At 38.6% G+C, this 23,245-nt stretch overlaps 1 protein-coding gene across 2 annotated transcripts in view; it reads left to right on the top strand.

Moving 5' to 3' along the window:
- LOC136885134 (EH domain-containing protein 1) overlaps nt 1-23,245 on the top strand; it is a 60,184-nt gene that overhangs the window by 19,103 nt on the left and 17,836 nt on the right. For both annotated transcript variants that reach the window (XM_067157601.2, XM_067157602.2), the window contains exons 3-5: nt 9,036-9,144; nt 14,968-15,132; nt 17,448-17,604. In XM_067157601.2, coding sequence (XP_067013702.2) covers nt 9,036-9,144; nt 14,968-15,132; nt 17,448-17,604 — 431 coding nt within the window. The remainder of the gene's footprint in view (nt 1-9,035; nt 9,145-14,967; nt 15,133-17,447; nt 17,605-23,245) is intronic.

The raw sequence follows: 23,245 nt of genomic DNA, 5'->3' as shown, positions 1-23,245 counted from the left end.
GCCGATATAAATCGATATGAATGGCAGATTGGGATTGGTTGGATGTCTATGCTTCGGCACATAACCACCAGACAGAGCCAAAATCTACCAAAACGTCAATTTAGAAGTAGAGCCGTTCGTAGTATAGTATTTGTGGTCAGGTAATAACTTTTATCTGAACATTAGGTATTGAATTGGTGGATCCTTTACATTTGTATTTGTTTATGTTTTGAGAGCTACAGTATGTTCTCATTTTGTTTTCCTAAAAAAAATAAGCAAAACTGAATTATTAGCATGTTCAGTGTTCTCCCCAGAAATTTTCTTTAGCTGGGTGGCGGGAATGAGTTACCGGGCGGGGAATACTACGTACAAAATGAATATGATAACATTTCATTGTATTCCCCTCAGGGCATTAATAGTAATATCAGACAGGCAAATATTAACTGCAAAATTGAGCTTCTTCAGTGTTATTTTCACGAAGAAGACATAAGTCTGTTTTGAACGTCTAGCGTTCTACTGCCCATTTTTAATCCCGTAACCTCGGGACTTACTACTCGGTTGCTATGGAGTGCCACACGGGTTTGTGATGTCATTCAGTGTCAAGCCTGCATGCGATTCCACACTAATCCAGACACCACTCGCTCATATTATGAGCTGGTCAAGTTAAACATTTAAACTCCGATGTCACTGATGCAATTATGCTGACAATGATGAAGATTTATCATTTACATAAACAATTTTACAGTATTTACATTTTAATTTGGAGCACCCAATGACTCAGATATGTATTAATATTATGTAACTAGCTCATATCTAGCTTATGTTAGCCAGGTGGTCTGTAAAAACAGCAGGGCGGTCCGCCCATTAAAAAAGTTCTAGGGAGAACACTGATGGTTTTTGGTACCTGTCGGAGGACGTTCATGCAGCATCTCTTCGTCGGAATGGTGTCTTCTCGACCTGCTACCTGTCTTTTTCGAGAAAACGAAGAAAAATACATCTACTACAGTATTTTGAAATCCTGTGTTTGAAAAATTGACGCAGATAATATACCGTATTTACTCGTGTGTTAGACCCCCCTGGTTTTTCGAGACGAAGAAAATGAAAAAATAAATCTCGCCTATAAGACCCCCCAATGTAATTCGTCAGAGAACGATGACGATTCCGCTTCGAAGCGGGTACAAGTCTTATTGCAGCTCTGATGACATCCCACAAATTTGTGAATAGTTTCGTCCTTACGACCTACTGAATGAAAAACGCGTCGAATCCATGCGGTACATCTGTGTTTCATAGTTAAGAAATGTCCGCCTCTGTAGCGTAGGACTACTGCAGCTCTGATGACGTCGCACAAATAGATGAATAGGCCTAGCTTCGTGTCCAACCTGCACATTGCAAGCATGCATCAGTCATGCTATATGTCTGTGTTTTGTAGTTAATAATGTCCGCCAGCGTAATGGCTAGCACAATTCGTTGCTGTTTTTGGGGGTCTGACTTCGATTCCCGGTACCGTACTGCCAGAGATTTACGAATGGCAGGAAGGCTGATATGCGGTAAAAGCGGTATCTGTAACTCCCCTCCACTGGGCGTGTCTAAAAAGAGCTGTATCACTTCGGGATGAGGAAACGAGTTTACTTTAGTTGAGAAATATTCACGGTTGTTGTTATTTATACAGCAGGCGAGGTCATTAACAAAATGGCCGCTTAATATCTCGTAAGTCGGGCCATTATAGGTATATATTTGGAGAGAAGTAAGTTTAAAACGTGATGAAAGCTATCCAATTAAAACGATCGTTTTACTCGCCAACGTACCTAACAAGTAATAATAATAATAATTTTATGTCCCAACGTACCGTACCTACTTTAAACGATTTTCAGAGACGCCAAACAAAACATACTAGGGTATGCGTTAATAAAAAAGAGACAATGAACGTACAAAATTAAACATTATGATAATAAAACTCATTACTGCCACACCTGTAGATATCCATAAATGCAGTATATTTTCCTGTTATTTATTTTTATTTTTTCCGTCGAACTTTTGGCAATATACCTAACCTAAACAATGTGGTCTGTCTTATCTCATAGACAGCTGTTTACGCAGATCCTGATGTGATAAATGTAGAGAACAAGCATGAAATATACTCAAAAATAAGGGTCTGTGTTTCATCAGCAGCAGTTATCAAAAGAATGTTTCCAGTTACTATGTATTACATTCGGAAGTACAACTCGTAACATACGCTAGTTATCAGCTGATGGTTTGGCATGCCTTTTGCAGTACGGCTTTATTCGGAATGAGTGGCTTCTGCTACATTTACACCAACTGGGAATATCAGAGACCATCTGGGAATAGATTTACACTGTTTAGACTCTATAGTCGGGAAGGAAATTATTTTTAAGAGGTTCAAAAAGACGGGGCCTCGTATGCTCTTGATTGCAGTGCATGGCTGACGCGACTAACGAGAGATAGCAGTGAAGATGATGTCACTTAGAATGCTGAATGCCGACACGCCGGTAGCAAGGCAGGGAAGTTGGCGGCGCAAGGCGATAATTCAAATGAAAGCAGTGATCAGGTTTACTGTGTGGTAGGCCTACTGCTGAACTGACAGAGACAAATGACTGGCCATTAAGTTCTTTTGTATCAATATTTAATTATATGATTACACGATACCCTTATCCCTTTCTTCTACGGGATCGAGTATGAAGTGAGACGAATCTTCGTAGAGAGTTTTTACGGCCGTATGCCTTTCCTGACGTCAACTTCACCAGGGGAATTAATGAGATGTAACGAGTGACGTGATATGAGTAACTAAAATGGACTTTTATATATAGGTACCGTAGGCCTAAAAGTCGTGTTCACCATTTTTTGTCTTTTTACATTTAGAAACACTGCCTTCCAATGAAAATAGCCAGTATAACTTAAATACATTCTAAGTTTGTTAAATAATAGTATAGAATGTTTACACGTACAATTTATAGCTCTTTATAACGTAGACGTCATGTGTTCGCTGCTCAAAATTTCGAGGTTATCGCATATTGGACCCCCCTTTATTATTTTTGGCTGTAAAAGTGGGGGAAAAAAGGGTTCTACTACGCGAGTAAATACGGTAATTAAAAACCATGCCGCAATTTAAACAAAATTGCTCAAAATGTAAATAAATATGGCCTTCCTTCACAAAAAAAGGAGCAAAAAATGACCAAACCAATAAAAATGGTTGAAATATGCACTTATATGCAACATAAACTTGATTTAAACAGGAGCAAGGACCCATCATTCAGTTATTTTGCAGGTTTCGGGTAAAATTACCTGAGGAATGAAATATGACTTTTCTTCAACATCCGAACTTAAATGATGAGTGTTTTTAGCCTTTGCTTCTTAGTAATGTTTCTATATTGTAAAGAAATGTTACTTCACCCTTTTAGGGTAACGGAGGTAGTTCCATTTAGCTAAAACATTTTGGTCCTTTATCTACAGGAACATTTACTATCTTATTAATTTTCTCAGACACACTTCACCAGTTCTTGTAATGGGTATAAGTGCCCCTTTATGAACTTTTTCTTAATGAGAATGCTGAATTATAATTTATATTACTGGGCTGAGCCCAACTTGGCAGGTTTGATCATGGCTCAATCTGGAGGTATTTGAAGATGCTCAAGTACATCAGCCTTGGATCGATAGATTTACTGGCACGTAACTCTTTCAGGACGAAATTCAGGCACCTTGGAGTCTCTGAAAACCATTAAAATGTAGTTAATGGTATGTAAAAAAAAATCACATTACAGTATTATTATTATTATTATTATTATTATTATTATTATTATTATTATTATGCCTGACTAAGGATCATTATTGAACTTATTTAGCTGATGTTGTTCCATTTTTCCTATCCCAAAATCTCTTATTTTCTCACTGTGGTTGTTCTTCTGACCATGTTTTGTTGGTTGTGATTGTCAACTAATTGACTAATTTTCAGAACTTAGGTCTATCTAATGCAATGTCATCTGTGATGCCTATTTCTTGAAGATCTTTTCCAACTTCAAGCAACCATTATTATTTATTTTTTTACTTTCATTAATAGAGCAAGGTTCAGAATTCTTTTGGTCAATCTCTGATTACTCATTCTGAGAATATGTCTGTAAAATGTCAAACGTTTTCTCCTAAATGTGTCTTGAGATTTTCTCAGTGTTGGTACAGCTCATGAGATTTCCGTATCATCCATATTTCCCCTGTACAGACTGGTCCAAAATATTTTCTTTTTTTTTCTTGCTTTTCTACATCTCTAATCAATAATCTGCCCCCAATGTTCAGTGTATCTTATCCATTATTATTATTATTATTATTTATTTTTAAATATTTTTTTATTATTTTTTTTTTTAATACATCGAGTTGAGCCTCTATAGACTGCATGGTAACAACCAACTTCATGTCAGCGTCTAGGTCTTGTTTTTGTTCCGGCTTTGACTTCCTGCCATTGTCTTCTGAGCCCAGCGATGAGTGCCTGTTTATGCTCTTCAGACAAATGTCCTTTCCGTCTTCTGGAAGTTGACGCCATTTGGAAACCTTGGTAGTTGTTTACCAATCTTCTGAATGCGTTCCTATCATGAATTTCTTGGTCTGAAATACCAATCTGCCTCAGATCGTTTTCGCATTCCTGGAACCATCTCAGCCTTGTTGTCTTAGATTGAATAAAATTCCATATTCTTTTCGTTAGTCGATCATCAGTCATCCGCAAGAGATGACCGTAAAATAGTAGCCATCTCTTCTTTTTTATTATTATTATTATTATTATTATTATTATGTGCGTATGGACCCAGTGGATCACGCAAAGCTCTAACGATTCTGCTTTCTGAGTTGCCAAACAGCTCTCATCCTTTCTCCGTGGATCCTTTTTCGTTCTTCTGTCCACTTTGCTCCAGTCTTCTTTTTCACTTCGTTCTCTGGTTGCACTTTCCATCCATCAATTTTTTTCCTATAAAGGTTTCTGTCCGCGGTGTCATTTGGGTTTATCTGGGCTTTTTCCAGATCCTTCTTCACTTCTAGTACCCATGGAATATTTTTTAGATGTTCTATGTAGGTGAGAATCTTGTGTGTCAGTCTACTTGCCGGCAATCTGTGGACGTGCCCATAGAATTTCAGACGTCTTTTACGGATGTCTGCTGCAATGTTGGAATGCTCTTCTGTCTCTCTGCGTAACCTCAGTCTATATCCATCTTCTGTTTTTCGGGGGCCGAGAATTTTCCTCAGGATACTCCTTTCTTCTTTTAAAATATTTTCTAGGTCACCTTTCCCGTTTAGTGTAAGGGTCTCATTGGCATATAAGACTTCGGGCTTTATTACTGTATTATAGTGTCTGATCTTTGCATGGCGGGACAAGCACTTTTTATTGTATATGTTGTGAACCCTACCGTAGGCTTTCCGAAATTTTTGTAGGCGAATTTTCTGGGCAACCTTCTCGCCTCCCGTTGGTTCAAGTATTTCTCCCAAGTACTTGAAGTGTGGTACTCGGTTGATTTGCCCATGTGTCGTGTTCAAAGTTAGGATGTCAAGTTTTGAGCTGAAGAACTTGGTCTTTTCAAAGGAAATTTGTAGGCCAACCTTTCCAGCACATTCGCTAAGGGTTTCAATTTGTTTAACGGCTGTGAATACATCATCTGTAAGTATGGCCAAGTCATCTGCAAAAGCGAGGCATGATATCTCAATACCGTCTTTGGGTCGTCCTAGTCGTATGGGGCGCCAGTATCCCATGTCTTTCAATACCTTTTCCCACTCGCGGATGACTTTGTCTAGGACGAGGTTGAAAAGAAGCGGAGATAAGCCGTCACCTTGTCGGACGCCAGTTTTAATCGGGAATGGTTCAGAGATCTCCCCCATGAATTTAACTCTGGAGATAGTGTCAGTGAGTGTTGCCTTGATGAGGTTGAGGGTCTTGGAATCAAGCCCCAGTTCCTCAAGAATAACGAAGAGAGACTGTCGATCAACCGAGTCGTACGCTTTCCTGAAGTCAACAAAAATGCAGATGACCGGTTTGTTCCTCAATGCTTTGTATTTAAGTGTTGCCTTCAAGTTGAATATTTGTTCTGCACACGAGCGACCAGGGCGGAAGCCTGCTTGATATTCGCCAATACTTTGTTCAAGTTGTTCTTGCGTTCTCTTCAAAAGGCAAGCTGAAAGAATTTTGTAAGTCACTTGGAGAAGAGAAATGCCCCTGTAATTGTTTACGTCGGTCTTATCTCCCTTTTTGTGTAATGGGTGGATGAGGGCGCACTTCCAGTCCTGAGGTAATTCTTCTGATTGCCAGATATCTGTGATGATTTGAGTGAGCTCCTTGAGGGAGTTAGGTCCAAGATTTTTCAGAAGTTCCGCAATGATGCCATCTTCTCCGGAGGTCCTATTGTTTTTAAGTTTGAGGATGTGGCTGCGGATTTCTTCCTCTGTCGGTGGTGGAGATTCTGGGAAAGTGTGACTTGGGGGTTCTTGAGGGAATCTTGTGAGGGGCTCTGGACAGTTGAGGAGATCAGCGAAGTAAAGTGCTAATTCCTGACAATTATCCTGATTACTGAATGCAAGTTTTCCATCTGATCTTTTGAAAGCCAGGTTTTGAGGAGCATACCCACGGACTTGTCCTCCGAATTCCCTGTAGAAATCTCGTACATTGTAGTTACGAAAGTTGTCTTCAATCGAGTCCAGTTGTTGCTTCAAGTGTTTTCTCTTGACCTGCCTGATGATTTTGGCTACTCGTTTTCTAGTTTCATTGAAATATGTTTGGTTTTCTGGTGATTTCTTGCTGTTGTATTTCTGGAATGCTTCTTTTCGTTCCTGCAAGGCACGTTCACATTCAGAATTCCACCAAGGGTGTTTAGTATTCTTTTTCAGGGGAATATGCTCTCGAGCTTTCTGGATGATTTTGTTGCGGAATTTCTCCCAGGTGCCTGCATGTTCCCTTTCCCACACTTCTTGCAGATTAGTATTTCCAATCTGTGTCGTATCAAACTTCGGTATTTGTGACCTCTTATGATGAATTTTCTTCGGGGTGAATTTTACTTTTATTCTCACTAGGTAGTGATCGGAATCGACGTTTGCTCCTCGGCGTACCTGTACATCATGTACCTCTCTCTGCATGGGATGAGAGATGGCAATGTGGTCGATTTGAAATTCACCGATCCCTGGAACAGGAGACCTCCAGGTCTTCTGTTTCCGTGGAGATTTTCTCAGAGAAGTTGATATGATTTTAAGATTGTTTTGTTGACACAGTTCAATGAGTCTCAACCCGTTTTTGTTAGTGAATTTGTGAGCAGGGAATTTGCCAACAGTTTTCTGATGTTCTTTTTCTTTACCAATTTGTGCGTTAAAGTCGCCCAGCAAAATTTTTGTATCCTCTTTTGGAATCTTCGCCATGATTTTCTCAAGTTTAGCCCAGAATGCATTAGTTTTTTGCGGTTCTTTTTTATTGTCCGCGTTAGTGGGTGCATGTACATTCACTATTGTATATTTCTTGTTAGCACATTGGATTCGCATTGTCATGAGCCGGTTACTTATGGGAGTAACTTCTTTTATTGAGTCTACAATACTTTTATGTACCATGAAGGCCATTCCTAGTAAGGGAGTTCCCTTACCAACTCTCCGCTCCGTTTTACTCTTGAAGATACGGTAGTTTCCATAATCAGCTGTGTCCTCATCAGTGAATCTCGTTTCCTGCAGGGCAAGTATCTGAATTTTCTGTTGATCTAGTTCTGTTGCAAGATTGTGCAATTTACCAGGTTGGATTAAGGTATTTACATTGAACATGCCAATGTATGTGAAGGTTTTGGATGTTAGTTTGCCAGAGAACTCCGACTTTCTCTGCGTTCGTGATTGCCTGGGTTCCCCAGAATCCGAATACCCAGTAGCCGTCTCATGACGGGTGGATTGGTTACCACCTGGGGTAATGCTGATTTTACTCTCACGAATCATCATAGCTTGTAATCAAAGATTGATCCAGTGTTTCCACTGGGAAATTAGGACCAGGGGTTGCTAGTGCCTGGAACGTAACTATACAGCCGTACCTACTAGGTAAACAGACGCTGACCACTTCACCGCTCGATCCGAGTCAGACGCGAGGTGGATTTTATTTTTGGTTCTTCCGCCCTCTCAGCCATTGAGACATATGTCCTCTTCTGCCATCGAAGCCGTTGACCACAGTTCTAATTTCCTCAGTTGATCCGCGAGTGCTTATTTGACTACGTCTTATTCACACTTGTCCTGTATATCTACAGGAGACTTCCCCTATTAGCCATTGGGACGCACCGTGTCGGGGTTGAGACCCCCATCCCAGTGTCTCACGCAGGGTTATGCTTAGTTCGTACTCAGTTCGGAACTAAACCCCCACGTGAGCTGACCAGGTAATAATGCATTATGCTGTCCATTACATCTGCGTCACATTGCCAGGCTTAAAAATGGCTGACAATATAGTGGCCGGCAGTGTGGCCTTGGCAACGCTGATAGTAAAAGGAATATTGCATATCTTATTCGTGGTTTCTATGGAATTGATGACAAAGGAAACAAAATGAGTGCAGTTATATCAAAAATGTTCACTAGATATATGAAGTGACCTCTAGATCGTGTTATCTATGGAATAATTGTCGTATTTACCAATATGGCGGACATTTACGGCATGAAATTCATTTTAAATATTAACCAAAAACCCTGTTATATAACAACAAAATCACAAGATAACACTAACTCATTTGTAACACCACAAGTAGAACCACTATTATTCCTCAGAAGCCATAAAAGAAGTACAGTTCTTCTGTATAAGCCGACAAATGACGCAGCACCATTACACATGATCTTACCCACTGGGCACGGATTATTATTATTATTATTATTATTATTATTATTATTATTATTATTATTATGTCAAATCAAAATCCCTGCACATGTTAGTCGAGGCATATTATTATTATTATTATTATTATTATTATTATTATTATTATTATTATTATTCTATACCATGATATTCATAGTCTCTCCTGTCATTTTGTAACAGTAACTTTGAATACTATAGATGTTGTCTTAAATTTCAGGCTCTTTGAAGACGAAGAGCAAGATTTGTTACGTGATATCCATTCGCTGCCTAGAAATGCTGCTCTCAGGAAACTGACTGATCTAAGCAAAAGAGCACGATTGGCCAAGGTAAATAATTGTAAGTTCATTCTTCTTCTATAAAATCTGTTACTCTGACATGTATTTTGATAGAGTGCAAGTATGTGTGGGGATTGAGTGAATCTGTGCGGATCTCAGAGAGCCGCGATCTTTTTGTATGTGATTTGATTGAAAACACATTATATCTTGGAATCCTTAATCTCACATACAGTGGAAACTTGATGCATCGTTCCTGGGACTGTCGTTTTCCTCTATTGTTCAATTTATTTGGTCCCAAAAATGTTCCATATAAAGTAGTGTTAAATTTTCCCACATCTATTGTTCCTCGAACTATCGTTTTATCACATTGATCATCAATTTTCATGCATTTATAATTTGTGAGAGAAATATATACAGAAGTTTTTTTTTTTAAACATTAAAGCAACAGCTCAATACTCTAGAATAGAATAGAATAGTAGCAACCTGTTTAGCGAGAATGTGTGAGCGGTTCAGGGTGGCCAGGTGAGTAAGGATCACATAGGCCGGAGTGTAGTGCACAAGTTATTAACTCATTCAGATGCAATTTTTCAGAGAACGGACTGACCATGCATTGCAGTTCAATTTACATTGAAAACTATCACTATACTTGTAACAAATTATCTCAGCAATGTACAGAACTACAGAGGACAAGAGTTCAACACAGTGTGGTAGAGCTTAAAGTAGTTATCAATTAGCAATACCACCTTGCACTTATCACATCCATAGAGGGATTCACCCCTGTTCCTTCCCTTGGGATGGCGATGGTCATAGCACACTTTGCACGTTCTGGATGGGCTCTTCTTGTTTGCAATGGGTTCTGTCTTCATGGGAAAGTACCCCCCAATGTTTAGCTTGCAATCTTAGGGGTGTGCCTGCAGCACTTGGCCTACCCCTGGTCTGGTAATCAGGCAGAACAACCTGTTCCAAAAATTGATCTGCAATGTCAATCCTGAAGCTCGAAAAACTTCTCCTCTTGCTGAGATTCAGCATGTGATAAATATCACTATCATTGAACATTGCCATATCAAGCTCATAGAAATATATATTTTTATACCCTTTGGCATACCGTCTCATTAGTGACTATGAGGCAAGGCGTTGATCATGTGCATCAACACCACTCATTCCAAAATTGTAATCCACAGCCATATTTGGTTTTTAGGACAAGTTTCACTCTTTTGTTTTGTGGTCTCAAAAAAATCTAGTTTTCATGCACTTTTGAGAGGAAATGGACATTCCCTTTGATCAACCCATTTTGTGGCCAGAATTCCTGCTGAAGCAAAAGTAATTTCCCCTCTCTTTAGTTTTGTTGTTGCAAAGTGTGGTGGCATGAATTTTCTGTTCTTATGCACAGTTCCAACAGCATTGGTATTATGAACAAATAGTTCACTGAAAAGCATTGGAGAACTGTACCAATTGTCCATATAAATTTTACGTCTTGATCCAAGCAGCTCATTACAAAGTTCAGACACAACTTCTTCACTACATGGCAGTTTCTAGGCATCGCCTGCCCCAGCAACATTCTCACCTTCCTTTCCAACATATATCTTGAAATCCCAGCAGTATCCAGCTTCAGAACAACAAACTTCATAGAATTTAATGCCAAAACACGCGCGTTTTGAAGGATTGAATTGAACAAGACAACAACTCTCGAAACTTCATTAGCCTTTCATCGATACTGATTTCTTTCCCAGGTACATTCACCCTTTGAAATTTGTCCAACAATAATTGTAATAGTGGCCTCACTTTCCTGAGTTTATCATTGGTGTTCTGTAGAGAATCTGGAGCAAAATGTAAAAATCTAGATATGCTCTTGAACCGTCTATGAGGCATTGGTTCAGAAAAAATTGGCGCATTTGTTGAACCCGCTTCCTGGTGCAGTTTTCTTGAACTGCAGGCTTTTTAGTCTGGGACATCAGAATACACAAGGACACATTAGCCTTTAGTCCACCATAAAGTTTTGGTTTTATTGGGGTTGTCATCAATTTACTGAAGTACCTTAGCAGCATAAACATTTGTTTCATTCGTAACTAGTTTCCATAATTCTCACCCAAAACTGGAAATTCAGTGCACAAACAGGTGTTGCATAAACTTATGAATTCTTGGAGTAACATTAAATTCTACCACAAATATCATTAACCTCAACATACAAGACGCAACTAGGAATTTCCGGTTCAAGCACGGTGCTATAAGAAGACCGTTTACATTTCTACGTTCCTTGTTATGGGAACACAAAAAGAACAAAGACATTTTGTAGTCATCAATTATAACATGTTTTTAAAAATGTTTATTAGCCATGTTTTAACCAAAATAGATATAACTAAGTTCTTAATCCCCCCCTCTCCTTCCTCCTCCCTCTCGTCCCCTTTGACGTTTAAAGGTTCAACCTTTAATTTTTTAATATATTAGAGATTAGGAAGATACCCGTGCTTCACTACGGCTTTAAAATCAAAGTTATTATTCAAAGTTTTACATTTTGGAGAGTCCACTGTCAGCTGAGCTTGTAAAATACGTCCTCAGTTTGTATGTCAAACGGTTTGGGGGAATGATTATCTGCCACTTACTTGAACCCTGTACGGAAGTATTTGAATGTGTTAAACCACATCTGATTTAATATGGACGTAAAAGCAACCAACCTGTGAAATTTTGATTTTGTACATCGAACCGTAATGGAGGAATTAATACTTTTTTAAGCGGTGAATGCTTTTAAATATTTATTAACATCTAGGATATAGAAGGCAACCCTTCATAAGAAAGTTATGTTCATGCCTGAAACGGTTTGTGAAGAATGGATATTGTGATTTTGAGAGTCAACTACCATCTAAATCTCTTAGGAGAGACATGTTTTGAAGTATATGGTATTTTACACCTAGTACTTAAAAGAAGACCCTTCTCGTCAAATTACAACTTCGTACGCCAAATGGTTTTGGAAGAATTAATAATTTAGTTTATGGAGCTAACCTCATTTGACACTTTAGCGGTGGAACGCTTAAAAATATATCCTATTTCATACCTGGGATTTAAAATATATACTGCTATTTAGAATTTTGTCTTCGTACATTAAACCGTTTTGGAGGAAGGAAATAATATATTTCATTTTCGGATCTTAACCCCCATTTAACTCTCCGGGAAGGTTAAATTTGTTTTGAACCTTCTGTTATTTAACACCTAGGATATCATTTGACATTTTAAATTCGTAATTCAAAAGCTTTCATATAAACGTATATTTTTGTCATCTTTCCTCATCCCCCAGTCAAAACCCCTTAGGGGTGTTTTGTTTTAAGTCCAGTTGTTATTTTTATCTTCATTAAAACAATTCAACTCATTTTAAACATCTCCCCCCAAGTTGATTCCCTTCTTTCTGTATTTTTAAAGGAGATTCCAAATACCAATTTTCACATCCGTAACATCCTTCGTTTTTGTGATATGAGTATCCTCACACAAAGAATTACTCATTTTTCAACTCATTTACCCACCCTTAATTGGATTTTTCCGAAAACAAAAGAATATGTGTTCCTTTATTTTTAAAGAAAGATTCCAAATACAAATTTTTGTGTCTGTAACATCGTCAGTTCTTGAGATATAAGTATCCTCATAAAAAGAATTCAACCACTTTCAGTCCTTTATCAAACCCCTCGATAAGTGGATGTTACAAAAACAAAAAATGTTTTTCTTTATTTTTAAAGGAGATTCCAAACACCAATTTTCACGTCTGTAATATCTTCAGATTTTGAGATACCAGTATCCTAATAAAAATAATTCAACCTACCTTTCAGTCCTCCTCTTCCCCCCCCCCCCCCTCCCCCAGTTAATTTTCTAAAAATAAAAAAGTATAAAATACACCCCCTTTGTAAGCCCTGCAACCCCCCCCCCCCCCCCCGTTCTGTAACGTGTTTCTTTAGTTTTAAAAGAGATTCCAAATAAAAATTTTCATGGCTGTAACATATTCAGTTTTTGAGATAAAAGTATCCTCAGAAAGGTATTCTACCCCTCACTGACCTTTTTCTTAACCCCCTTAAAAGGATTTTTCCGAAAACAAAAAATAAGTTTTTCTTTATTTTTAAAGGAGATTCCAAATACCAATTTTCACGTCTGTAACATCTTCATTATTTGATGTATAAGTATCCCCATAAAAAAGAATTCAACTAAGTTCACTTCCCTTCACCCACCCCCATCCCTTAAGTGGATTTTCTGAAGAAAAAAAAATTCATGTTTATTTTTAAAGGAGATTCCAAATAACCAATTTGCTTGTCTGCAACATCTTCAGTTTTTGAGATACGAGTATCCACATAAAAAGAATTCAACCCCAAGTTCTTTTCACCCCCAACTACTGAAGTGTTTTTTCCTAAAACAAATACGTGTTACTTTTATTTTTAAAAGAGATTAAAAATACCAATATTCACGTCTGTAACTTGTTAAGTTCTTGACATATACTCTATATATATGCTCAATTCAAAATTTTACCCCCTTTAACACTTCCCCTAAGTGGATTTTCTAAAAACAAATTATGCATATTCCTTTACTTTTGCAAGAGATTCCAAATACCAATTTTCACATCTGTAACTTGTTACGTTTTTGAGATATACTCATTTCACCCCTTTTGTCACTCATGATCACCCCTTAAGTAGATTTTCCAAAAACAAAAATTACATGTTTCTTTATTTTTAAAGGTGATTCCAAGTACCAATTTGCATGCCAGTAACATCTTCAGTTTTTGAGATACAAGTATCCACATAAAAGGTATTCAACCACTTTTTCACCTTTTTTTTTTCACCCCACTTATCAGGATTTCCCGACAACAAAAAAACGCATGTTTCTTCATTTTTTTAAGGAGATTTCGAATACCAATTTTCGTCTCTTTAAACTGTTCTGTTTTTGAGATGTGGATACACGCATTTTAAAAATTCACCCTCATTCTCACCCCGTTAATGACGAAATATCAAAAAATCCTCCCTAAGTGAGTACCCACATTGTAATATGAATGTATCCCCAAAATTTCATTTCCTTATGTCCAGTAGTTTTGGATCAGCGATGATGAATCATGGTGTAGATGTTGATTCCCATAGGGAACCTGAAATATTTGTCCTCAATGAGTAAATTTATAATACCAATATAAATGGTCCATTATTGGACATTATAAATTTTCCAGCTAACTCATTCCCGGTTGCCAGCGTTTCGCCCCAGTGTGCTAAGTTGGGCTCATCATTTGGTACTTAGCATATCATTTGATGACCAGGCAGGCATCAATTTTTGTTAATGAGACAATGTCTCTCATAGTGCATTGGCACTGCTGGTGGCTCCAGGTAGCCTATGCAGTGGCCTCCACGGTATGCATAGCCATGCATCTTGGTGGGTTCATTGATTAATTTATTAATGTATCGATACGGACCATGAAGTGGATGGTTTGCAATCTACAGGACCGTTATGAAATATGTGTAAGAAATGAGGGTGCACATTTAGAACACATGCTGTATCGCCATCACCTTGCATGTTTTAATGATATACTGGTATCTTCATATTCAGAACCAGTAATCCGGAGATAGTGAGTTCGAGCCCCACTGTCGGCAGCCCTGAAGATGGTTTTCCGCGGTTTCCCATTTTCACACCAGGCTAATGCCGGGGCTGTACCTTAAGGCCACGGCCGCTTCCTTCCAATTCCTAGGCCTTTCCTATCGCATCGTCGCCATAAGACGTATCTGTGTCGGTGCGACTTAAAGCAAAATAGCAACAATGATATTCAGAACCTGTTTGTAATTTCAGTACTGTTTGTAATGCTGCATACTGTATACCTTAGATGATATGCTGTGTTATTTACAAATTACATTTCTTTCTCTTTAGGTCCATGCATACATCGTTAGTTCCATAAGGAAGATGATGCCTCCGTTACTGGGCAAGCAAGCTGCAAAAACTCGAATTATAAGTGGACTTGCTGAAGTATTTTCAGCAATTCAGCATGACTTTCAGGTGTCCCCAGGAGATTTTCCTGATGTAAAGAAAATGCAGGTAAGTTCCCCCCCCCCCCCCCACAAATTGTGTTTCTTTATTATTCTTTACTTATATTTATTTATTATCATAATTAATGGGTTTAAGAGAATTAGGCCAGCTATGGGAATGGTGGAGGCTGGAATTTCCTTTTTTGTTCCATGTAAAACATGCTGTTTGGCAAATTAACTTGCCGCTCAGTTTTCGTGAGTCAGGGAAATTTTTCTTTATAGGTCAGGGAAAGTTGAGAGAACAGTATCCACAGAACAGTGTCCTCAGAAATGTTTAACAGTATTTAATACAGTGAACCTTTGATAGTTTGAAAATAAGCTCTACTTTGTTGTCAGCAATCCCCAAATGCATAACAATCAAAAATAACCATTGGACGTTGTAGTTAATACATTTCTCCAAACATGTGATAAAAAATATTATTGTAACCACAAAGATGCACACGCGATACTGTCAGTTGTGTACACTGTTTTATTTACAAATTATATACACATAATACATACATGATCCTTGCACTAATAAACTGCCGTCTTGAACATAACACTGCTACTACGAAGAAGGAGAAGAAGAAGAAAACTACAACACTTGCATGTCAGCTAACTACCAACCCAACAAAATCACAACATGGGGTTCTCACAGTCAGCTAATGACTTCCACTAAAAGTCTCGCTCAACAACTCGCACTACAAGTCCCAATGCTGCCTCTTTATATACATTGCTTGGCCAGGCTTCTAGAAGAGTATGGCACACATGTTTTCTTGTAATTTCTAGAGTCTCCAATAACCTATTTACAATGAATGGAATTTTCTTAACACTCTGGTGCCAAAGGTACGTAGTTCCAGACTATTACCATGTGTTTGGCTCCATGGCTAAATGGTTAGAGTGCTGGCCTTTGGTCACAGAGATCCCGGGTTTGATTCCCGGCAGGGTCGGGAATTTTAACCACTATTGGTTAATTTCTCTGGCACGGGGGCTGGGTGTATGTGTCGTCGTCATCATCATTTCATCCTCATCATGATGCGCAGGTCGCCTACTGGCGTCAAGTCAAAAGACTTGCACATAGCGAGCTGAACATGCCCTCAGACACTCCCGGCACTGAAAACCATACACCATTTCATTACCCTGTGTTGCACAACAGTACATTGCTTTTATAGATCATATTATTTACAGGTAATAATACATTATATACTATTAATTACGTGTTCTTACATTAATTCAACTCATATTAATATGCATACAGCAGACATGTCGTGACATAACCTCACGTTTTGTTACGATCTTGGTTTATACAAAATATAGTCCGTACATAACTATGTAAAAATAATAATAATAATAATCAAGCTCAATATTTTTATTATTTACCCATGGGTTAGAGAATTGTTTCCAACTTATACTAGTCCATTACACTTGCATCAATGTGATTTGTCGAAATAAGCAATGTTGTATTAAGCTATTTCTTAAATGCAGTGTTTATATAAAGTATTTTTATGGGATCATTAGATTTTTGCCGTTATATCCAATAGGTTATTAAAAATTATGTCACAATAAACAGTTTTGACTGTATTTAAAGTTATTTTAGAAATTATTGAATGGAAATGTACCAGAATGCAATTTTATAGGTTTTAAAACTAATGAAACTGGAGAAAGAAGAAAGATACATTCTGAGAAAGATACTGGCAGCAGAAAGAGGAGGTGAAAGATAGGAAAGAAGATCAAGAGGCGAACTGTTCTTAATATGAGGATGATCTCCAAAGAAATAAGACCCAAAAGAGCAATGGACATGACATGCCGAGAATGATTAGAAGAGTGTGGAAGACAATGGGTAGGACGAGAGAAAAGATGGGAACTAAGTGGATTGTCGAATTCCGAAGGACTGGACTGAGATGGGGATCAAGGTGGAAGGGGCAGAGAAGTGGAGAAATAAATATACACCAACCAATATGTCATAGCTCAATGACAGAGAAAGTTACAGGCATAGGATAAAGTAACACCAGTGGGGGAGACAAGAGAAGAGGATACTGAAAATATCAACTGAAGAACGGGAGAGAAACATGATGAAGAGGTACTGGGAGGAGGAGAAGAAAACCCAAACCATGGCAAAGTTGGTCCTATGGAGGCTGCAACGAAAGAAGAAGAAGAATGTGGATAAAAATTAATTAGTAAACTGAACTGTATAATAGTCATATTTTACAGTTATTAAGTTGGAACACTATTATAACTCATACTGACCAGTTTGTTCTCAAAATTTAATTTCTTGTTAGATTAAATATTTCTTTACCCAAGGTTTACTCAGAATTTTGAACTTACAGATCTTTTTTGTGATTTCAGGCAATGCTGTCTCAGTATGATTTTAGCAGATTCAAGGCTCTGAAACCTCAGCTCATAGAATCTGTGAATGAAATGCTTGCTGTGGATATAGCGCACCTTATGGCGATGATACCAACTTCAGAGAAGGATCCCTCTGCTGCAGATACAGAAGTGAAAGGTATTTCAGCTTCTTTACACCTTGCATCACAAACAACAGAATATCTGAGAAAACTGGGAACTCTGCAAAGTTTCGCTTGGCCAGAATCAAATTTAACATGAATTGTAATAGTACCTGTTCCTGCCATAAGTTGACTCTAATAAAAAAATGTTCACAAAGTGCCTGACATGTTATTCTCTGGGCCACCTTTTGAGCAGACTAAAGCAGAAGACACGGCAGGGGAAGACGTGGGTATGAGGGGCTGCACTTTCAGTGTTGTCACATGGTAGGAAAGAAGCAAGGGGGCGCACATTTCATGCCTCCTGTCACACGAGTTACGGCAATGGTGTACCCAATGCGAGACTGCCATACAGTACTTACTCAGTCGACATCTTGACCATGTGGTAGCAGTTACGATCATTGTTGGTTTAAAACACTCACAAGATGGTAGAAAATAACATCGACAACACTTAGAATTTTACCCCGTGTAGGTGGGGGATACAGACGAAGATGACACCCATGCTTATTGTAAGAGGTGACTAAAAGGGGCAACCAAGGGATGATGGAATTGGAACTATGAGATTACTTGTGATTAGTACCATTGCATGAGAAACACCCTGGGACTACGTTACTTGCAATTAGTACCATATGAGGAACGCCATGGGTCTACATTATCTGTGATTAGTACCGGTGTGTGAGGAACACCACAGGATTATGCGTTGCCCCTCATTAGTACTACTATGTGAGGAACACCACAGGATTATGCATTGCTCGTGATTAGTACCACTAGGTGAGGAACACCATGGGTCTGCATTGCCTGTGAGTAGTACCGTTATGTGAGGACCACCATGGGTGGTCTGCGTTTCTTGTAATTAGTCCACTGTATGAGGAACACCATGGGTCTGAGTTACCTGTGAGTTACTACGTGAGCAGCAGAGTATTTCTGTGTTGCCCGTGGGTGGTACCATGATGTGTGATTCACCATGGGTCTACATTGCCTATGCTTAGTACTACTATGTGAGGAACACCATGAGTATAGGTAACCTGTGATTGGTTCCACTGTGTGAGGAGCACCACGGGTCTAGCTGGTGCCCGTGATTGTATCACTATGTGAGGAACACCCATGGGTCTGCATTGTTTGTGAGTAGTACCATTATGTGAGGAGCACCATGGATCTGTGTTACCTGTGAGTGGTACCATTGTGTGTGACATACCATGAGTCTACATTACCTGTGATTAGTACCACTATATAAAGAACACCATGCTTCAGCTCTACGAGTGATTAGTATCATTATAAGGGGCCGGTGACCTGGATTTTGGACTCCTTTTGACAACAGCATCATCTCAGAAAATAAGGCATTGTGAATTGGATCCACTGATTGTTTTGGATTCATTGTCATTTTTCATCATCATCATTCATTTTAGATTCTAGTCGGTGGCTACATCTTGAAGTTTTGATTATCGTTTCATTTCGTTGCACCTCATGCCATTAGGGGCCGATGACCTAGCTGTTAGGCCCCTTTAAACAGCAAACATCATCATCATTACTTAGTATGTTGTGCGGAACTGCAAACTCATAAGAAGCAACCCATGTCATGAAATACATGGTGTGGGTGCTGTGGTATGTCTAGAGGTTTGGCAGCACCTCAGATATGGCGAAGAATGTGTGTTCCACATTTTGTTAAGAAACCTCCACTAACCCAACAAGAACACCATATGTTGCATTAAATTACAGAAGAGAATTTTTGTACTTGATTACAGAGCCTGCTATGGTCATGTGACGATGGATGCAGGGTAACGAGTGCGAAGGTGTAAGCACAGCTATTACACATGCGCCAATCTCAAGTCTCATAGCTTGACAGTAAACATAGGTTCCATCCGTGTAGTAATTCTTGCGACCTGAGGTGCTGTCATGAAGTTTCAAAGTGGTAGTACAATTGTGCTTTAGTTACACATTTACTGTAAATACTGCATAATGTACAATTTAATAATGAACACACGTCTTTTTTCAGAGAGCTCGCACTGTCTGTCACGACTAATGTTTGTAACTTAGTGTAGTATCTGTTACTCGTGCCGTACCTATAAGTATGTACTTTAAATATCTTGTATGATCGTGATCACAAAAATTCCGGGTGGAAAAGGAAACGGGTAAATTTGGGTGAAGATTTTGGCCAACCCTGAGGATGAAGGTCTGGTTAAACATTCTGTCTATACTAGCTTTTCCTAATCAAAGAAAACAATTAACTGTAACTTAATTGCAATGAAGTGTGCACGATGTATCCACCCCAATATATGGCATTTAATTATTTGATCGGCGCTGACAATAACTTAATATGAATGGTTTTCCAAACGCCCTTGCGTCTCTGATAATCATAATTATTTAATGCCAGGTTATTTTTACTTTGGATTTTGCGGATAAAAATTAGTAGTAGTAGTATTTAACAGGGCCTATATTGACGAAAATAAGGGTCATTTTTTCTTACAGTGGTTGAGCGCGATGCCATTTGTTAATGAAGTCATAGTCGAGACCGCTAACATTTCAGCCAGTCTTTGCACACAAGAATTACAAAGAAACTGGAGAATATGACCTTCAGTGAGTTGACATACACATTAAGTCTGTTGCCTTGAAGGAGCCGTGTGGTTCCTACCTTCATTCGCCTCTCCCTTCATTGTCGAGCCAGTGGGACGTGTAGGCAGGCGGGGAAGCAAGTACCTTCCCCTCCGCGTGTGCTTCATTCATGCTAGATATCCTTGTACTTAGTTTTCTCCACCTCCCCTCGCTCTTCAGATGTGTTCATGTGTTAACGTGTCTTAACGGATATGACCAATGAGAGAGAGTGTGTAAGCAGTTACTGGGTGGTTCTGAGTTCTGTGCGGTCGGGGGCACGCGGCTGTGAGCTTGCATCCGTGAGATAGTGGGTTCGAATCCCACTGTCGGCAGCTCTGAAGATGGTTTTCCATGGTTTCCCATTTTTACACCAGGCAAATGCTGTACCTTAATTAAGGCCGCTTCCTTCCAACTCCTAGGCCTTTCCTGTCCCAGCATCGCCATAAGACCTATCTGTGTCGGTGCAACATAAAGGAACTAGCAAAAAAAAAGATCTGAGGGCTGTACTGACTTCTTGCCTGAAATGAATATTTCTAGCCACGAGATACCAAAGATTTTGAGTGTAGACTACATGAGGATAGGCTTTAAAAATATTTAAAGTAAAATTTAAAATACGATGATTAGGAGGAAACTCCTTAAGAATAACCGAAGTTGAGGTTATGTCTTGATATAAAGTTTTAAGATGTTGAAAGAAGTTTGTAACAAAAGGAAAGAAAAATTGTTTTAAAAAAATTAATTGAGGAAAAATCTAGTGAAATGTCGAAGGAACAATCAAAATGCTTACCTCCTGACCGGTCCCTCTGTGTTTACTTCTTCTCTTAGGTCATCAGCTGACTGAGTGTGTATGTTATACGGATGGCCTGTCGAAGGCGAAAGAGGGGAAACAGGAGAAAGTAGGGGAAATGTCGTGGGGAGTGAAGCTTACGGGAGGGAGATGTATGGGATGTTTGTCCGGGTCCTTTTTGATGGCCTTCCTGCATAAATCTAGATTGGGGGCCTCTTCTAACAGTATGTATATATATATATTATCAGTTATCTCATTTACATTCTGACTAGGGTTTTGTTTTTGATCAATTTCAATATAAATGTTTTCTAAAATATTCATCAATTGCAAAATGATTAAGTCTCTTTTTATTGTAGTATAACTATGATTATATTCGGTCATGTGTAAGCTCATGGCCGAATATCTCTTGTATTTTTCGGCATTTACATGTTCCTGGTATCTCACTAGGAAATTTTGTCCTCTTTGCCCAACATAAAAAATGGCGCAGTCTATACACTAGAGTTTATATGTCCTTTTATAAAATTTACATTAGAAACTGAGAATAATAATAAACTAAATTTTCTGGATCTAGCGATTGAAAGAAGAAAAGAAATCCTATCCTTTTCGATTTTCAGAAAGCCGACTTAAACCATAAATACTATACTGAAAGATTCATATCACCCAGAAGCACATAAAAGTAGTTCTTTTCTAAGCATATTGAATAGAGACTATAACATCACCTTGTTTAAGAATGATTTTCAGAAAGAAATTAGCCTTATTTACAAAACAGGGATAAATAACGATTATAAAAAACTACATTGATAGTTTAATAAACAAAATAAAAAATAAACCTCATAAAAAAATTAACTTTGCCGCCTTGACCTATAATAACAGAAATATTTATCAAATCACAAACATCTTCAAGATACTTACTTTCAGTATAGCCTTTTGTACCCGTAATAATAACCAAAGTCTAGTACAGAGCAATTTGAAATGATGGATCCGATTTCATAAATTTATTCTATGAAATCTCATAAACATATCGTAATGTGAGACATGTACTAAGAACAGTAAACTCTCAAAGTTTTTTCAGTCATACCACAAGTGTTCTATGTAAGCATGTCGCGTAAAGTAACATACATCAAGCCTATAGTCTATCTCCTGCCAAACCTTGTGTAGTGTGTCACGGTCAATCTCTGCGATGGCTGCTGTGAATAGGGCACGAAGGTTGTCCAATGTTAGTGGAAGATCCTTACGTTGTGTCTATTCACAGTCCCGGAAAGGTGAAAAGTTGCTTCATCACTGAAAATTACCCCTTCGGAGAACCCATCCTCCTCCATTAATGTGAGAAAATCAGCACAGAAGGATGCTAGAGCAACATAATGAGTATCTTTTAAAGTCTGCACCTGTTGCAAGCAGTAGGTTTTCATTTGTAAACGTTTCCACAGAATGCACCAAACAGTTGCCTGTGGAAGTTCAAGTTGCCTCGCTGCCCGGTAGGTGGACTTCTGCGGACTCCACACGAAACTGGCGCAAACACGTTCCACTGTCTCTTTCCCGGTCAAAGGACGGCCAGTCGATTTTCACTTACAGATGCAGCCCGTGACTCTGAATTTTGCATACCACGCACGAATGGCTTTTACAGTAGGTGGGTCTCTTCCATACCTGTTATGGAAATGCTGTTGAACACTAATCACAGACTTGTTTACATAGTAATCAAGCACACAGAACGACTTCTGCTCTCCAGCCACAGCCATTTTCTTTACTCGCTTCCTTCGCACTCATAACGGCTGAAAATGAAACCACGTGGGATGAAATCTAAACTGAACTAAACTTTGAGAGTTTGCCTTTCTTTGCGCATATCTCACAGTATGATATATTCATTAGATTTCATAGGATAAATTTATGAAATTACGTCCATCATTTTGAATTGTCCTGTATTTAATCACGATAGTGTTGCGAGTAATAATATATTTTTACATTTAAAAAATATTCTAACCTGGTCAATGTATAATAGGAAATGCCTGTCAGTAGACACTAAGGTCCAACACTATAAAATCATAACTCTCCCGGAAGCCACTTAGGCTTGCAAACTCTGTTCCAAATTAAAAACCAATGGAGATCTGATCATCCCTTCAAAACTGACAGATGAATCATTAGAACTTGCATCAATAAAAATTATCAGGTCAGAGTTGGAGAATCCTTCCTAATAAAGTTGTCTATTGAGAGATTGACCCAATCACCAGCTCAGTGAAGAAGAAAAGAGTCTCGTATTTCTTTCTCATCTTGTG

Source organism: Anabrus simplex, chromosome 13 (genome assembly GCF_040414725.1).
Source record: "Anabrus simplex isolate iqAnaSimp1 chromosome 13, ASM4041472v1, whole genome shotgun sequence".
Taxonomy (NCBI): Eukaryota; Metazoa; Arthropoda; class Insecta; order Orthoptera; family Tettigoniidae; genus Anabrus; species Anabrus simplex.
The sequence above is the reverse complement of the archived record's forward strand: the minus strand, read 5'-3'. Positions and strand labels throughout refer to the sequence as shown.